Below are 17,139 nucleotides of genomic sequence, written 5' to 3'. Positions count from 1 at the left end.
TTACCCTCCACACCTCTTCAGCATACCCATTGCATACCAAAGTATAATTATTATGGCAAGAAAAGTCTATAATGACAACATTATTCCATGTACATAAAAACACTATCACACTTATTTTGACGTGCATTTAACTATTTCACATCTAAAGACATTAGGTGGTGTTAGAATCACATTCGCAGAGTAGCAGGAAAGTGGAATAGTACCGCTAGTGGAAGGTGATTAGACTTGATTAAGTTAAACATAATAAGTAGAAGTGAAAGAGTCATGTGTTGTGTTTAAGAGAACTATGGAAGGAGCGTTGTTGGGTGGGTATCAACTGTTGGCCACAAAGGACGCTCGCGAATTTGTGAATGCCAAGGAGTTTATCCCTAGGAAGTTTCTTAGAGAAAAAGGTGAAAATCTATTGGAGCGTGTATTGAACATGGTTGGCAATCACTGTAGACAAGTCGTCCTCAAGCTATAGACCTTATCATGCATTCGCATATGTTTGTACTTGTGGTTAATGGTATCATTCACATGTTGAATTTGCTGAAAATTGCCCTTCCATGTGTAAGACAAATATAAATCTAATTGCATATTCATATTATTGATCATCACAATCTTACTCTATGATCTCTGCAAAGACTATCATCGATTCAAGCATCCCTACAATTTCACGTTAATCAGAAGATAAAAGTTTGTGAATCTTGTTGTGCTAGAACATGAGATGTTAGGCATCTTTTTTGTATTATTATTGTGTGGTATATTGAAACTGTCTTTTCAAGGTATCCTGAGCATGATCAAACATGTCCTGACTCGAATAGAGTGGAAAATATGGGGGCCTTATGATCTTGGAGGACCATTCCAATGGATTTTGTTACAAAATCAAACATGTTAGTGCTATGGCACTCGATTCTTACCTATCGAATTCGCATGCTTGTCTTCATGAGTCGAAAGTTATAGAGGAAAATATTGCTATTGTTGCTTACGAGGGATGCTCCTCATGGCCCTGTGTCCATTATGCCTTAAAAATTTATTGATACTGTTACAAAACAATCTTGCTATCAATCTGATCGACAAATCCAATAGCTTTGAAAGTTAAGTGGGCAGTTGATAGCTACAAGCATAAATTTGCATTGAATGTGTGAATTGATTTGAAAGATGAGTCAATAGTACATATGAGTTGCTCACTTGGAGATGACATAGACAACAGTGGTGCATTCAATAAGTGCGATCCAGCGAGAAACATTCAGACAAGTTGAAAAATGAATGATGATGATTGATGGAATGGTCTTGTAGTACCTTTAAGAGTCTATCAACCACTTATTTGAAACCAGAGGTCGTTCACTTCAAATAAGGGAATGCCTTCGGCGTAATAATCTGCAAGAACATGGCTTTCTTGCACAAGGTTTTTGGCTGCTTCTTAAATAATTCCTCTCCCCAAGAGGAGTTATTTTCATTCAACACTACCTCTTCATCTTCTATGGCGTCGCCCCTTTAAATTTTCAAGTACGACCTCCATCACAAAATGTAATTAATATTTTTCTTTCTTTTTTTTAAAATCTAAAATAAATTGATCATTTTTCTCATTAGGATAAATCTACCTTTAATATCTTCAGATATCAGGCAATTCAGTTCAACTATACAAGCGAAATGAGGCATTTTATCACTTTTGAAACAAGTGAAATGAGACAAGTGAATCAGATTTGTTTGAAAAAATGCCTCAAAAAAATGTGGTATGTCAAATTTAAATATCAAGATTCAATTTATCCAAGTCTGTGCAGTGTCTGAATTTGGTAACTATACTTTCAAACTTAAGAATTAACTACAATAATATAGTAATTTTCTCTATTCTTTAGCTGCCATGCTACATATCCTTTTCTTATAGCCTTCCAATTCAAATCCTAAACAAAAAGAACATACTCATATTGTAACTCTCAAAATAGGACTCAAATTCTCAAGATTATATATTTTGGTGAACATAGACATTACTATAATGAGTTTACGAGACTTGGCAGCAATGATAGTTGTTGTAGATGATTTCAAACAAAACAATCTCATACCCATCTCCATACCAAAACATGTCTCCACCACTTACTCCTCTCGTGCTGGCGAAGGCATAAATGTGTTTATACATTGTATAAAAGATATTGTTCCTTTACTAATTTGAAAAACTTAGATATTTTGGGGATTTGCCAGACTTTGCAAATAGTGCTTGGCTTTTTAACTATTTTGTTTTCATTATCCCAACCTCATCCCTTATGATGTCGGAGCCTTGCACTCAGCAAGACTTGATCCCTGGTGGGCTCATTTGGAGCCATTCAACTTCACCAGTAGACCAAGGGCCCATTGACAGAATAGAAATTTGAGTTTATAGTATTTGAGATTTTTTAAACTTATTTTAATAATTTGTAAATCTATTTGAAATCTTTATCCCTTAAAAAAGAATTAATAGATGTTGAGGTTATAGATAGTCTTTTTATTTGTATAAATCAATTTTATTGTATTTGAATGGATTAAAAAAAGAAGTTAAGTAGGTCGTTCTAACTAAATCCTTTCTAGAAAGATTGTCAACAACCTTGTCCTACTTATCCAAAAAAATGCTCCCGAGAAAATCTTGTAAGAAAATTTGGATTTGATCTTAAGATTTTTAAAATAGAAAATTTTATTGTTAATTTTGTACTTAGTAAGAAGTGATTTATATTTATAAACATTTTTATATTTATATTTTTGGTTTGCCTCTTTTATGATACAATCTTTTGTCATTTTGATATGGTTTAAGAGTTCATTACAATTTAAATAGTTAATGTTATTCTAGGAAGGTTTGATTTATTTTAATGATATCTTGAACTATTATTATTTTTAATACTTTCTAATAAAATTATCCACTTTCACATATATTTTATCTTTCAATTAAAATAATTTTCCAATCTAAAATATGCTTAAATTTTTTACAATGCAATCAATACATTTTTATTTATAAAATTTACATATAATATGCCATTTTAATGTATGTTTAAAAAAAATATTTGATGATGTTTATCCTATTCAAAACACAATTTTCATTCTTACTAATATGTATTGAAATATAATGTTATTTATTAAACTTTTAAAAATATATATATTATAATAATAAAATAAACTTTAATTTTATTTCTATTTTTTTTTTATAAAAGTGGTAGAGCCACGAAATTTATTAATTAAGAAAGAAGATTTACAGAGCCTGGTTCAGGCGGGCATACTGGTGGGAAAGAACCAGGAAGAAAACCCCCGGTTGTAGCCCGAGTAACAAGAATGAATTATCGTAAAGAACTGCCCCACCCTCACCCATGATAATCCACAATCCTTTTGACAAAATACATCGAAACAAGTTATATCCCACCCAATAAAGCCCTTATACATCCAAAGAAAACCCAGGGGAGAAAGGGGATAAAGAAGAGGGACCATAATAGGTTGCAACTGAGAAGGAAGGATGGTCCAGGTCCCTGATACCAACTGCAATTGTAGATATATAAATCATAACCGCAACATCATCAATGGAAAGCAATCTAGAATCCGCACTACTATCCAATTCTGATCCAGTAATCCCTACATACTTACTAACTAAGATCATTGTTAGCAGATGTGCACACCCAAGAGTCACAAAAATCAAACAATATAGAAATGAATGTGATATGAAGCCTCAAAAAATAAAACATCCATAGCATCTGAATAAGAGGATAGGAGGGACCAAGAATGCCACCAAACACAAATTAAACAAGACGATCTATATTGTTGTAGTCCCAGTGTCTAACATGAACTTGACAAAGTTAAATGGCAATACCGAAGTCCATATCCTAGAAAAGGAGGGACCTCCACTGAAAAATTATGAGGGGAAAGAGTGAGAATAAAATCCATACCTATATACTTTGATAAATAAAATCGTCCTTTCCCAACAAATCAAAATTAAATCAGATGTAAGAGATGACTCACATCTACTTCCTGCTGCAAAACAGGATCATCAATAGCTTTATTTGCCAAAAAATCTGCTAACATGTTTGCTTCTTGAAAACAGTGTTTGATTTTGAAGGATTGGAAAGATGTGAGCTTATCCAAAACCATATCTAATCTATACCTTAGCTTCCAAGATGAATTCTATCTTGAGGAGACAATGTTAAACACCACCATTGAGTCCCCTTCAACAATAATGTTAGGAATATTCATGAAAGTGGCAAGGGTGAGACCATGAAGGAGGGCTTCAATCTTCGCAACATTGGAATCAAGCGGTAACTTCTTACAAGATGCTCTAATTATATTGCCATCAAAATTCCTAATAACCACCCCAGCTCTAGAGATGCCCGGATTCCCCCTCGAGGCACCATCATAATTTTACAAAACCAGGTGGAGGAGGTAGCCAAGTGGCAGATAGTCGGGACAAGGAAGATGGGCTAGAAGATTGACAACCATGAACCGGGAGAGACTGAAGAAGAGGCCAGTTATCATAAATTAAAAAGTCACATTTGGTAAAATTATTTTTGGTATGCAGTAATTTAAAATGATATGAGAGCATAACTTCAGATATTGATTTCTCTATTTTATCTATAACTTATGTCCATGGAGTAGGTTTGTTCCTAAAAACTCTCTCATTTCTTTTAAGCTAGATATTCCAAATGATTAAAGAGGGACCGATTCCCCAAAGGGGTGCAAACGTGGAAGATTTGTGCAATAAAGGCCAAGCTTTGAAATGAACACAAAGATTGGGGCCAACAGTTGTTGACCAGCCTAGTCTCTGAAGTAAGCAATACCAACAATCCAAGGCAAAGGGACACTGCAGAAATAAATGATCAGAGGTTTCCATGAAGTAACCACATAAAGTACAAGGAAATACAATAGTGATCCCTAACCTATCTAATATGGCACCCGTGAGGACCCTATCCTGGATAGCCAGCCAAGCGAAAGCACCTGCCTTAGGAAGGCATGCAGATCCCCATAATAGTTTTGTAGCCATGAGTCAGAAGATAGATGAAATAATCTTTATAATTATTATATTAATAAATAAAATTATCTTCTAATTAATAATTTGTATTATATACCTTAAAGATTATAATTTATTTTTTAATGTAGAATGTATATAATTTAATTTTCTTAAATAAAATAATTTTTTACGCTTCTAATTTTTATTTTTTATTTTTTATCACACCTTAATTAAATTTCAACCTTAAAATTAATTTTATCAATAAAAATTACAATTAAATATTATAAATAATATAGTCTTTTTATTTATATTAATAATAAATCAAATTATTATGGAGTTTAAATTTACTCTACTATTCACTTGTTTTTCAAACTTACAAAATATTTTTTAAAATATAAATAATTTGGACATAATTCCCTGTCATTAATTTAAATTTAGCTACAAAACATTTTGAAATATTACTTACACTTTCAACATGTATCATCTTAATTGTCATCCATTACAATAATAAAGTATAAATTATTTTAATGGTAAATATGAATAATAGTTATTTTTTATTTCAAATAATTATAAATTTTCTCCTCAAATTTGGTTTACAACCACTCAAATGTATCTACCTAGGCATGATTTATTTCAATTTGTTTTCAACTCATTCTATTGCACAACTAATATATTTTATTTTATTTTTTTCATTTATATTAATGTTGTGTTGTATATTTTTCATTTTTCTACTATCATATATTGTTGGTTATGTTTAAATATTTTCTTATGATATTTTTTATTTTGTCCACAAAAAGATATTTTAAATTTTGTCGATAAAAAGATATTTTATAGTATTTTACAAATGAATATATCTCATCATAATTATTATCCATTTTCATTTTATTTTTACTATCACTATATTACAAATGTAGTATGTATGCATGCATTAACAACCATTAACCAGGATTTTGTGGAGCACATTCAAAAATCCAAAAAGTTGAGGGTTAAAGAATGCTAATATAAGTTAATTATAAAAGGGTGAATGATTACATGCCTTACTCCAATTTTCTACATATCAAAAAACAAAATCATCCCCCTAAGGACAGCAATTTTATAAGCAATATTGTAGGCAAATAAAAAAAAGAGCGAAAAAATTAAAATTACAGCCAAAAACTTGGAATAACATTTGACAAAAACTTCGTAATAACGCGATCTTGTTAATAAAAAAAACAGAAAAATCTAATTATTTATCCTAAATATTTATGTAAAAAAAGCTCTGTTTCCCTACAGATACATCTAAAGAACAGCCGAAAAGAAATATCTACCCGAGTGGAGTTTGGCTGTAAAATTTCCTCTTCATAATTTATAATGCACAGGTCTCCATTCCCATATACACAGCCAGCAGCCTAACATTTAAATTATTTTTTTCCCAAATCCAGATCAGTCTAAAGTAATTCTTGGCATGGATCCACTTTTTCTCTCGATTGTCAAATTTGGTGGTAGTCTTGTCAATTGTCACGTAATCTTTCTTGTCAAACTCAATAGTTTTCCTGTCAATTTGTCACATAAGTATGTATGGGGGATGAATATGAATAACAAAATAGAGGTGGAATTGGAGGCAGAGACGTGAAGGGTATCGTTAAGGAAGAGCCTGCAAAAAAAATGGTGGCTTTGATACTATTCTTAATGCTCTCGTGTTCATCAGGAATTGTTCTGTCACGACCGATTCAGCTCAACAATGTTTCGGACGGACAAGCTCTGTTGGCATTCAGGGCAGGTATCACTGTGGATCTCTATAACTCATTAAGCGATTGGAATTCCACACATCCAGTCTGCAATTGGAGCGGAGTGAAATGTTCCACACGCAGACAGCGAGTCGTGGAACTCAATCTTACAGGTATGTCGTTGCAAGGCTCCATCTCGCCGTTTCTAGCTAATATTTCATTTCTTCGCGTGCTTGACCTCAATAACAACGCTCTGAGCGGGCATATTCCCCCTGAATTGGGAAATCTTGCTCGTTTGAGGAACCTCCGCCTCTCCAAGAACAGATTAGAAGGCTCTGTACCCTCCACGTTTAGCAATTGTCGGTCACTGAAAACATTCTCTGTTTTTCGCAATCGTTTGAGCGGAGGCATTCCTTCGGAGATAGGGCTTCTCACAGGATTACAAATGCTCTGGCTTTCAGATAACAAGTTAACAGGCTCCATTCCGTCTTCCTTGGGAAATTGTTCCTCGTTGAGCGTACTGTCTCTGGGTAATAACAGGCTCAGGGGTTCCATTCCTCCCGAATTGGGCATGCTTTCCCAACTCAACATGCTACGCCTTCGTCATAACCATCTTAAAGGACAAATTCCGGCCTCCCTCTCTAACTGTACTCCTCTGCAAGATTTGGAGCTTCATAACAATAGTTTGTCCGGCAATATTCCCTGGGAGTTTGGTGCCAAACTGTCTCAATTGCAGAAACTGCTTCTATGGGGTAATCGACTGACTGGTAGAATCCCAAATTCTCTTTCTAACTGTACCCAACTCAATGTTATTGACCTGAGAGTCAATAAACTAAATGGCACGGTTCCAATGGAATTTAGTCAATTGAGTAACCTTGAGCGCCTCTTTCTAGGAACAAACAGGCTTGTGAGTGGCAGTAGCAATAGTTTAGTCTTTCTCTCTGCATTGTCTAATTGCTCTCTTCTTGAGCAGATACATTTGGGTGAAAATGAGCTTACTGGCACTCTGCCACCATCGATTGATCTCCTTCCTTCCAAGCTTTCTATCTTCAACTTGAGCTACAACTATTTAGATGGACAAATCCCACCACAAATTGCCAACCTGAGTAATTTGACATTACTCGATTTACAGGGGAATTTCTTCAATGGATCTATTCCTTCATCACTGAGGAGACTTACAAAGTTGGAACGTTTGTTCCTAGGAAAAAATAGTCTACAGGGAAACATCTCAACAGAAATTGGTGACCTACCAAGATTAGGTCTCATGTCTTTATACCAAAATCAGCTATCTGGCTCAATTCCCCCTTCTTTGGGCCACCTGCAACAGCTTCGAGTGTTATACCTTCATCAGAACAAGCTTTCAGGAGAAATTCCTCCTAGTCTAGGGGACTGCCGACTGTTGGAAGTGATTGATTTGTCTTACAACGATCTGAGTGGAGAGATCCCACCAGAGCTAGCTGCTCTTCCGAATCTGAACTTGTATTTCAACTTGTCGAACAATCTATTACAAGGCTCTCTGCCACCAGTGATAGGCAAGATGACAATGGTGCAGGCCATAGATGTTTCTTCAAATTTATTGGTGAGTTCAATACCTGGCACAATTGGAAGTTGCACATCAGTTCAATACCTTAATCTATCACACAATTCTATGCATGGTCCAATACCAGATTCACTTCGGCAACTTCAGAGCTTGGGGGACCTGGATTTGTCCTGGAACAATTTGTCAGGAACTATACCAGAGTCCCTAGAAACACTCAAGATGCTTAACCACTTGAATTTGTCCATGAATAAGTTAACAGGAGAAGTGCCCAAAGGTGGTATTTTCAGAAGGCTTACTAATGCATCATTTGTAGGAAATGAGGGTCTGTGTGGACCATGGATACATAATATGCCATCATGCCCTCCTCCTGTGTCTCACACTCATAGTTCTAATTCGAAAAATTGGAGGATAATAGCTCCTGTAGCTGTCACAACTTTTTTTATTTGCATTTGCTTCTTAGCTTTCTTAATTTGGAAGTATGGGAAGAAGAAAAGTAGTACAAACTTGCAGACTACAGAAGCTTTGCATTTGAATGTGGGCCTGCCTAGAATTTCACAAAAGGATATTATGGCTGCAACTAATGGGCTTAGTGATGCCAACCTTTTAGGGGTTGGTAATTATGGATCAGTGTATAAAGGGGAGATGAGTGATGGCACACTAATTGCTGTTAAGGTTCTCAGTTTGCAAAATGAAGATGCTCATCAGAGTTTTGACAGGGAGTGCGAGGCTTTAGGTAGGGTCAGGCACAGAAATCTGGTTGGAGTCATTACTTGCTGCTCCAACCTTGATTTCAAAGCTTTGATTTTCCCCTATATGCAAAAGGGCAGCTTGGAAGACTGGCTATACCCTGACGGAGATGAGTGTGAACTGAGTTTGACAGAAAGACTGAGCATAGCCATTGACATAGCTCAAGCCTTAGCATACCTTCATCACCAATGCTTTGTACAGGTTCTGCATTGTGATTTAAAACCCAGTAATGTATTGTTGGGAGACGACATGACAGCACATCTGACAGACTTCGGCATTGCAAGAATAGTCTTGGCCAACTCTATGGATTCCATGACTTCCACCTCACATTTACTCAAAGGATCAGTAGGCTACATTGCCCCAGGTATGTTTGTTTCCTTAATTTTACTTTGTATTTAAACCTATCAGTGAATGCTGGAATGAAAAAATTAACTGAATCATTCTGCAGAGTATGGATTGGGTGCAAGGGTGTCGACCAAAGGAGATGTGTTCAGCTACGGAGTATTATTACTAGAGATGTTTACAAGAATGAGGCCAACGAATGCCATTTTCAAGGATGGATTAAACTTGAAAAAATGGGCAGCTGAAAATCTCCCGCATAGAGTTAGAGAAATAGTTGATAGAAATCTGTGGAGAAATATGTGGAGAGAAGACCAAGGTAGCGAGAATGTTGTAACTGAAATCATGGACGTGGGGCTGCTGTGCACACGAGAGTCCCCTCAAGAACGACCCAACATGCTTCAAATTGCTGACATTTTAGAGAAAATTAGGACCAATATGTACCGTGACACACTGAGATGAATTATGTTATATCACTATGCTTTGAACATACTCACAGGAATTCTTCTTACTTCCATCAATTCTCGGGAGATAAAGCTTTCAAGCCTAAGAGTTCAAGCCTAACTTTTTTGGGAATCTGTCTTTCATTACTATTGTATACATTTATAAATAAAAAATAAAATAGAATACTATTTTATATTGAATAGATTTAATCTTAGGAGTTTACAAAATTATGTTATATCTTTATGAGTTTGATTTGTATTCTCAATTAGATTATGTAGTTCAGGGTCGCCAGATTGTGAGCCATTGATTCAAGTGCAGATGCACAGAAATTCTGAGGCGAGGGGGACTCCAAAAAAAATCAAATCAAGCGGCATCCACTGTTCTCGTCACTTGAAACAAGCCAGATGGTCTGCTCCAAAAATTTCGATAGCAATAGGTAGTGGAGATAATAATGACCAACAACTTTTCAAATGATGAATAAGAAGCACACCTCACAACATTTTCATTTTATAGATTTGTTATTATACATCTGTTTACATCAATCACATCATCTCTTGTAGCAATAAAGGAATAAAACCTAGTTATTGAACTAGGGTATTCTAGCATTCATTACATCTTACATCATTGCATTGAATCTTAAGAGCCTTCGTATAATATTAGCCATGTCATATTTATAAAACATACATTATCTTCAAATTTATTAAAATTGTTAAATCAATCAACAAAACTTGTCAAAGGCTAGGGGTGTGAGTGTTTGTTATATATAGTAAAACTCAGCACCACTTTGTCCTTAGTGTACATATAGATATTAGATAAATATTTGCTATATGTACAAAATATCTAAAGAGATCATGATCATTTATGTGGCAAAAGTTCTTGAAATCAATGTATGCAAAAGCTTAGTTTGGCAATGATGAAATTGAACTAGGATTTCGTATATTCACATAATTTATAAAATATATTTGTCTCAACTTGACTATTTGAGATTCAATTTTAAAAAATAGATAACTTTTTGTCATAGTTATTTCAATCTCCTCTTTGACCTCAAAATACATATTTACTTTTTTAAATCTTATTCTAATTTTAAATCCAATCTAATATGTGTTTCTATCTCAATTTCTTTATTTAAAAATTGTATAGCCTAGATTTGGACTAAAACAAGAGGAAGCTAGTGCAAATCTAAGAGTCATTCCAAAACTAAGTACACCTAAAAGAAAGTTTAAACAACAAAAAAATATATTTGTTCAAAGATAGTTATACATTATACCTTCTTGTTGAATGTATGTGCTCATGAATGGTTGCTCATATGTTGTATGAAATACCAAGTGATATGCACCTATGTTAATGTTGATTTGATGGGGGATTGATGAAGATCCTTTGATATTTCAATTAAGTCTAATTCCCAATTTATCATTTAGTAAACCAATCCAAATCTATTTCACCCCAACACACTCAATTCAAAATTAAGAAATTTCATCTCATCACTTTTACTCACTAAAAATTTAAATAATTTTACATCTAATTCGTCCATTTGAATAAGACAATCACAACTATACATCTCACCACCAATCATTTAATAAGACCCTCTCAATCAATCTCAACCCCCCATCGACATTCAATGTCAACTATTTATTCTCTTAGCTTGCCCTAGAGGAGAACAAGATTACCCTAATCAATCTCAACCCTTTGTTTCAATTAAATTTCATTCGTCCATATTTTCTTCAACACATCTATACATCAGATTGAATCCTTTATCAAATGAATCATTATGGAGCTTAGATTTGCAAATACATGCTAAGAGTGATCCCGTGCAATAGTATTCAAATTTTTGGCCTAAGTGGAACATTAAAATCAACATTTTTAACCATCTTTTTACTTTTTGACATCTATAGCAAGTTCTAGCTATTAATAATTTGAAAATGATGTGAGTTCTAGTGATTTTTTGGATTTTGCGTGTAGATTATAAATCCATTTTTTTATATTAAGAAATAATTTGTGAATTTTTTATGTAACTTGAAATAAAATATTTATATAGTTAACAATGTTTTAAAAAGTGATTTTTTTTATATTAAAAGCAATGAAAACTAGGGTGTTGTCCCTTAACACAACTCAAAGGTGTTCAACATTAGCAACTCATTTGAACAACATAAAGTTACCAGAAAAAGAAACAAAGAATCCAAACAAAATAATAGCAACAAAATAAACATCAACAAGGGATAAAACCTTGTAATTCCAAAGCCATAAATGTAACACCTAGACAACAGGGGATAAAACCTCGTAATTCCAAAGCCATAAATGTAACACCTAGACAACAAGGGATAAAACCTCGTAATTCCAAAGCCATAAATGAAACACCTAGACCTAGGGACCAGACTTCTGTAACCTAGCTTGTTTGATGAAATTGTCCTGGCAAAGTAAAAGCACAAAACTGTGTCACGTTTCAGGCCAACTTATTAGCACAAATGAATTCAAGTAATTATAGCTAAAAATTAATTTTAGTCAAACATATGGTCTATATAGATTCATTATAGCTAAGTTATATATGGGCCACAACTTTTCCAATTGGAAGTGTCCACTAAATGTATATTTTATACCACTTTGGGTCTAATTACCAAAAAATAATTAAAATTAGAAAAACTCGATGTTTCAACAACTCCTACTCTTATAAATATATATTTTTTTAAATCTAAAGATACCCTTTTATAGATTTATAAGTGAATTTTCCAAAATATATATCTTTTTTATATTTTTTATTTTTATTGAAAGTAGGTCATCAACACTAAAATATAAGGTTGATTATCTTGTCAAAGAAAAATACTAGAATTTATTTTAAAAAATTAAAAAAAATATGATGCAGTACAGAAAAGAATCTATGTCAAGATGATATAATTATTTTCTAATTTAGATAAATAATTAAGAAAAAAGGTGGTGGGAATTGGAAAGAGTTATATTTCAGCACACGTAACTTTTCAAATTTATTGAAAAATATATATTTCTAAAAAATAGTAAAAAATATATTCATGCACTAAAATTTCAAGTTATCAATATACACAAAAAAAATTGAAGAAAGAAAGGTAAAATTTACTAAATGAAGTGTGGTGGCTTGTGTAACTTCAATTTCGGTATTTTATCAGCAACTAAATTATAGTGTTTACTTTATAAAAAATTACATTCAAATAATTTTTTAATTTTTGGTTAAAATTACAAACATAAAATATACAAAAGAATATAAATTTTATTAGTTTACATCATTTCAAAATTCAAAACATATAGTTCACTTTCTATTGATTTAATTTAAAAAGTTGAATCAACATTGGCCATTTCTTTTATAAAAGTGTGACACGGCTTTGTACTTTTACCCCCAGTTGTCAATGAGAAACTTGTAGAGCTCCCTGTAGGATTACTTGTCCTCATCTACCTCTCCTAGGGCCTTATCTTATAACAGACAAATGGTGGTTGTCGAGCTATGCGTAACCCTCATGCAAAACTTATTTATACTCGTTAGCTGCTTGTCACAAGTGTCCCATTTGTTCTTCAATTCCCTTATCTCCATATTTAGGGCTTGTAGTTCTAAATTCATCCTTGGCTCTCCATCTTGTTCCTCGGCTCTTGAACTTCTAGCTTCAAATCCTACAGCTCATCCTCCACTTATTGGCTACTCATCTCAGCATTTTCATCTGCCTCCAGGGTTTGCACATCTTCAATAGTTTGCTAGCTCTTCTTCTCATCTTTCCTTGTCGCTTTCTTCTTAGCAGTCCCTTTCCTCCCCCTATCTTCTCCCTTCACCACACTAACCAATCTCTAGATATCATATTAGTGATATCGTATTAGTGATGAAGTTGATTTTCATTTTTAAATTATCAAGTCTATATGCTAAAGCTACAAGATACCTAAAAGACAAAACATCATGTTCTCACTACAGTTGGCAATGTAATAATTTGCCACTCATCACAAATATTTTGATCAAAATTTGAAAATTTATTTTGGCCTTAAACATGTTTTTTATTTCTTGAGTGGAGAGTAAACAAGTTATTTGCATTTTACCTATTCAATAATTATCTAAAAATTGTATCAAGGTGAATATAAGATACAAAACTCAAATTCATAAACCATTTTGTACCCATCATTATTAAACTCATTCAAATTAATCCTTTCAATTACTTAACTCATTGAATGTTGAATTAAAAAAAATCTAAAAAAAAAATACAGATACAAAAAAAACAAATGATTTAAAAAATTAAATTAAATTAACACAAAAAAAACACAATTACAAAAGATACAAATGATATAGATATCTGCTTCACAAAAAAAACATTCCAAAAATGTATTAAAACTCCTTGAGATTGAGATATGTAGTTGAGAAGAGAATGATAACAATTTTCATATGGTAACTCCATCCTCAAAATCTACATATTTTTTAAATACCCCAATAAGTAGCACCAATGTCTCCACATAAAATAAGCATAGTTTTTATTTTCCTATATTTATTAATGGAAGTTGCACATGCAAGATACTAGAAGAACTTACAAAATTATTACCATAAAACTATAGATGGTTTTAAAGCATTAATTACTATAAACAAAACCAACCCATTAATTAAATCATTGATCTGTTTGGCTAACCAAAATCATTTAGAAACCCCAAAAGATATATTTTTTATAATTTATCCCTTTTTAATGTCAAATAAAAACAAGATTGTGAAAATGAAATCTTAAATCTCCACAATAGCAAAAGACAACACAAAGCTTGAAAACTTCGAGGGTTTCTGAACCACAAGCTATTTGGGGGAGATTGCTTCCTTAGATTTAACTGTTGAGAGGTCAAGCATACATAACAAGCTTGATTGCCCCCACTGCAAATGGAGCCTCTCACAAATATATTATCATGCCACACAGTAGCACAATTGGCCACATAAATTGATTGTGGAATGGAGTCAACAAGGCAATAAACATTCTCCTAGGTATTATATTGCATTATCCCTTGTAATAACGCAAGGTTGGTAAAACCATGAATAACAATGGACAAAGTGCAATTACATCATAACTATAATAAAAAACTAACATTATAAAGTGCATGACACCTGAATCAATCACATTTATCACATATAAACATCATATGCACATTTTATCACTAAAAAAATAAATCAATTACATCCTTTCACAAAAACAAAACCCCCAGTGTTGCAATTTTTGGTCATTGCTCCTAAAAATTCACATCATTCTACTAAAAAAGGGGGTTACCAACTACAAATAGCAATCCTAATCCAATGGAAATTCAAATCGTGCATATGTAGAGGAGAAAGCGCATGTACGAAAGAACTTAAACCAAAGAAGGACCAAAATGAAAGCATCTGTATACCAAAAGGAGGACCAAAATGAAGTTGCTATGGCCAAAAAACTCTACTCTCCTGACTTTCGTTCCTTTCATGGCTACACCTACATCACAAATGAGAGAGCACTGCACCTACACTGCAAATGGGAAAGCATTAATTTTTTAAGGAATTTCAAATATTTTTAAAATGGTTAGGCAAGAAAGGGATTTCAAAAAATTTATGTGCACATTCAAAATAATGATTGTCGTTAGTGGATGCTATCAGTAAGTGACGTTGATGCTATTTTGTATGATGCATCATTTTGTATGATGATATGTATGTTAGCATATCTTAACATGTTGTTTTATGTGGAAAATAGCCAAAACCCTAAAGAATAACCATAAAGAAGTCTCCTTACATAAGAAGGGTCTCCTTACATAAGAAGGGTCCCCTTGAAATTTTAACTAATATAATTGAATTACCATTTTTCTTTAATTCATATTTGAATTATGAGTTGTCGAAACATTCTAAAATATTAAAGTCAATTGTGAGCCAAATATATTCAATAAAAACAAACCAAAAAAGTCAAATATATAAATAATACTTTATACAAAGTAAAAGAATATCCTTAAACAAATAGAATCCAAATTTGAACATCATCACTAAAACTTATTATATGTTTAAATTAGACGACTGTCAAAATATACGCACAGGTCTCCATTCCATATACGCAGGGCCAGCAGCCTCAAACAGAATTATTTTATTCCTTATAGGTATGCAGCCTAACAACAGAAAATTAATCTTGGCACGACGCCACGTTTTTCTCTCGATGGTCAAGTATTGCTATCAATGGTCAAACTGGTTAGTTTCTTGTCACTTTGTCACATATGTATGGTGGATTAAAATGAATGAGCAGAGACGTGAAGGATTCCGTTGAGGCGGAGCCTGAGGAAAAATGGCGACTTTACTGTTCTTACTGCTCTCTTGTTCATCAGTAATTGTTCTGTCACGCCCCATTCAGCTCAACAATGTTTCCGACGAACAAGCTCTGTTGGCATTCAGAGCAGGTATCACTGTGGATCTATATAATTCATTAAGCAATTGGAATTCCACACATCCAGTCTGCAATTGGACCGGAGTGAAATGTTCCACACGCAGACAGCGAGTCGTGGAACTGAATCTTACAGGTATGTCGCTGCAAGGCTCCATCTCGCCTTTTCTGGCTAATATTTCCTTTCTTCGCGTGCTTGACCTCAATAACAACACCCTGAGCGGGCCAATTCCCCCTGAATTGGGAAATCTTGCTCGCTTAAGGAACCTTCGCCTCTCCAAGAACAGATTAGAAGGCTCTGTACCCTCCACGTTTAGCAATTGTCGCTTTCTGGAACCATTCTCTGTTTTTCGCAATCGTTTGAGTGGAGGCATTCCTTGGGAGATAGGGCTTCTCACAGGCTTACAAAAGCTCTGGCTTTCAGATAACAAGCTGACAGGCCTCATTCCGTCTTCCTTGGGAAACTGTTTCTCGTTGAGCGTATTGTCTCTGGGTAATAACAGGCTCAGAGGTTCCATTCCTCCCGAATTGGGCATGCTTTCCCAACTCAACACGCTACGCCTTCGTCATAACCATCTTACAGGACAAATTCCTCCCTCCCTCTCTAATTGCACTCCTCTGCAAGACTTGGAGCTTCATAACAATAGCTTGTCTGGCCATATTCCCTGGGAGTTTGGTGCCAAACTGTCTCAATTGCAGAATCTGCTTCTATGGGGTAACAGGCTGACTGGTAGAATCCCAATTTCTCTTTCTAACTGTACCCAACTCAAAGTTATTGACCTGAAAGTCAATCAACTAAATGCCACGGTTCCAATGGAGTTTAGTCAATTAGGTAACCTTGAGCGCCTCTTTCTAGGAACAAACAGGCTTGTGAGTGGCAGCAGCAATACTTTACTCATTCTCTCTGCATTGTCTAATTGCTCTCTTCTTGAACTGATACACTTGGGTGAAAATGAGCTTACTGGCACTCTGCCACCATCGATTGATCTCCTTTCTTCCAAGCTGTCTATCTGTGAGCTACAACTATTTAGATGGACAAATCCCACCACAAATTGCCAACCTGAGTAA

At 34.0% G+C, this 17,139-nt stretch overlaps 2 protein-coding genes across 2 annotated transcripts; both read left to right on the top strand.

The window, feature by feature from the left end:
* The first annotated feature begins 6,532 nt into the window (after positions 1-6,532).
* LOC131859075 (putative receptor-like protein kinase At3g47110) lies at positions 6,533-9,757 on the top strand. The gene is made up of 2 exons (XM_059212600.1): positions 6,533-9,290; positions 9,375-9,757. Exons 1-2 carry the CDS (start codon positions 6,578-6,580, stop codon positions 9,725-9,727), a joined length of 3,066 nt encoding a protein of 1,021 aa, XP_059068583.1. The 5' UTR covers positions 6,533-6,577; the 3' UTR covers positions 9,728-9,757.
* Positions 9,758-15,975: 6,218 nt separating this feature from the next.
* LOC131858907 (LRR receptor-like serine/threonine-protein kinase EFR) lies at positions 15,976-17,139 on the top strand. The gene has a single exon (XM_059212390.1). It carries the CDS (start codon positions 15,976-15,978, stop codon positions 17,137-17,139), a length of 1,164 nt encoding a protein of 387 aa, XP_059068373.1.

This window comes from Cryptomeria japonica, chromosome 10 (genome assembly GCF_030272615.1).
Source record: "Cryptomeria japonica chromosome 10, Sugi_1.0, whole genome shotgun sequence".
NCBI lineage: Eukaryota > Viridiplantae > Streptophyta > Pinopsida > Cupressales > Cupressaceae > Cryptomeria > Cryptomeria japonica.
The sequence above is the reverse complement of the archived record's forward strand: the minus strand, read 5'-3'. Positions and strand labels throughout refer to the sequence as shown.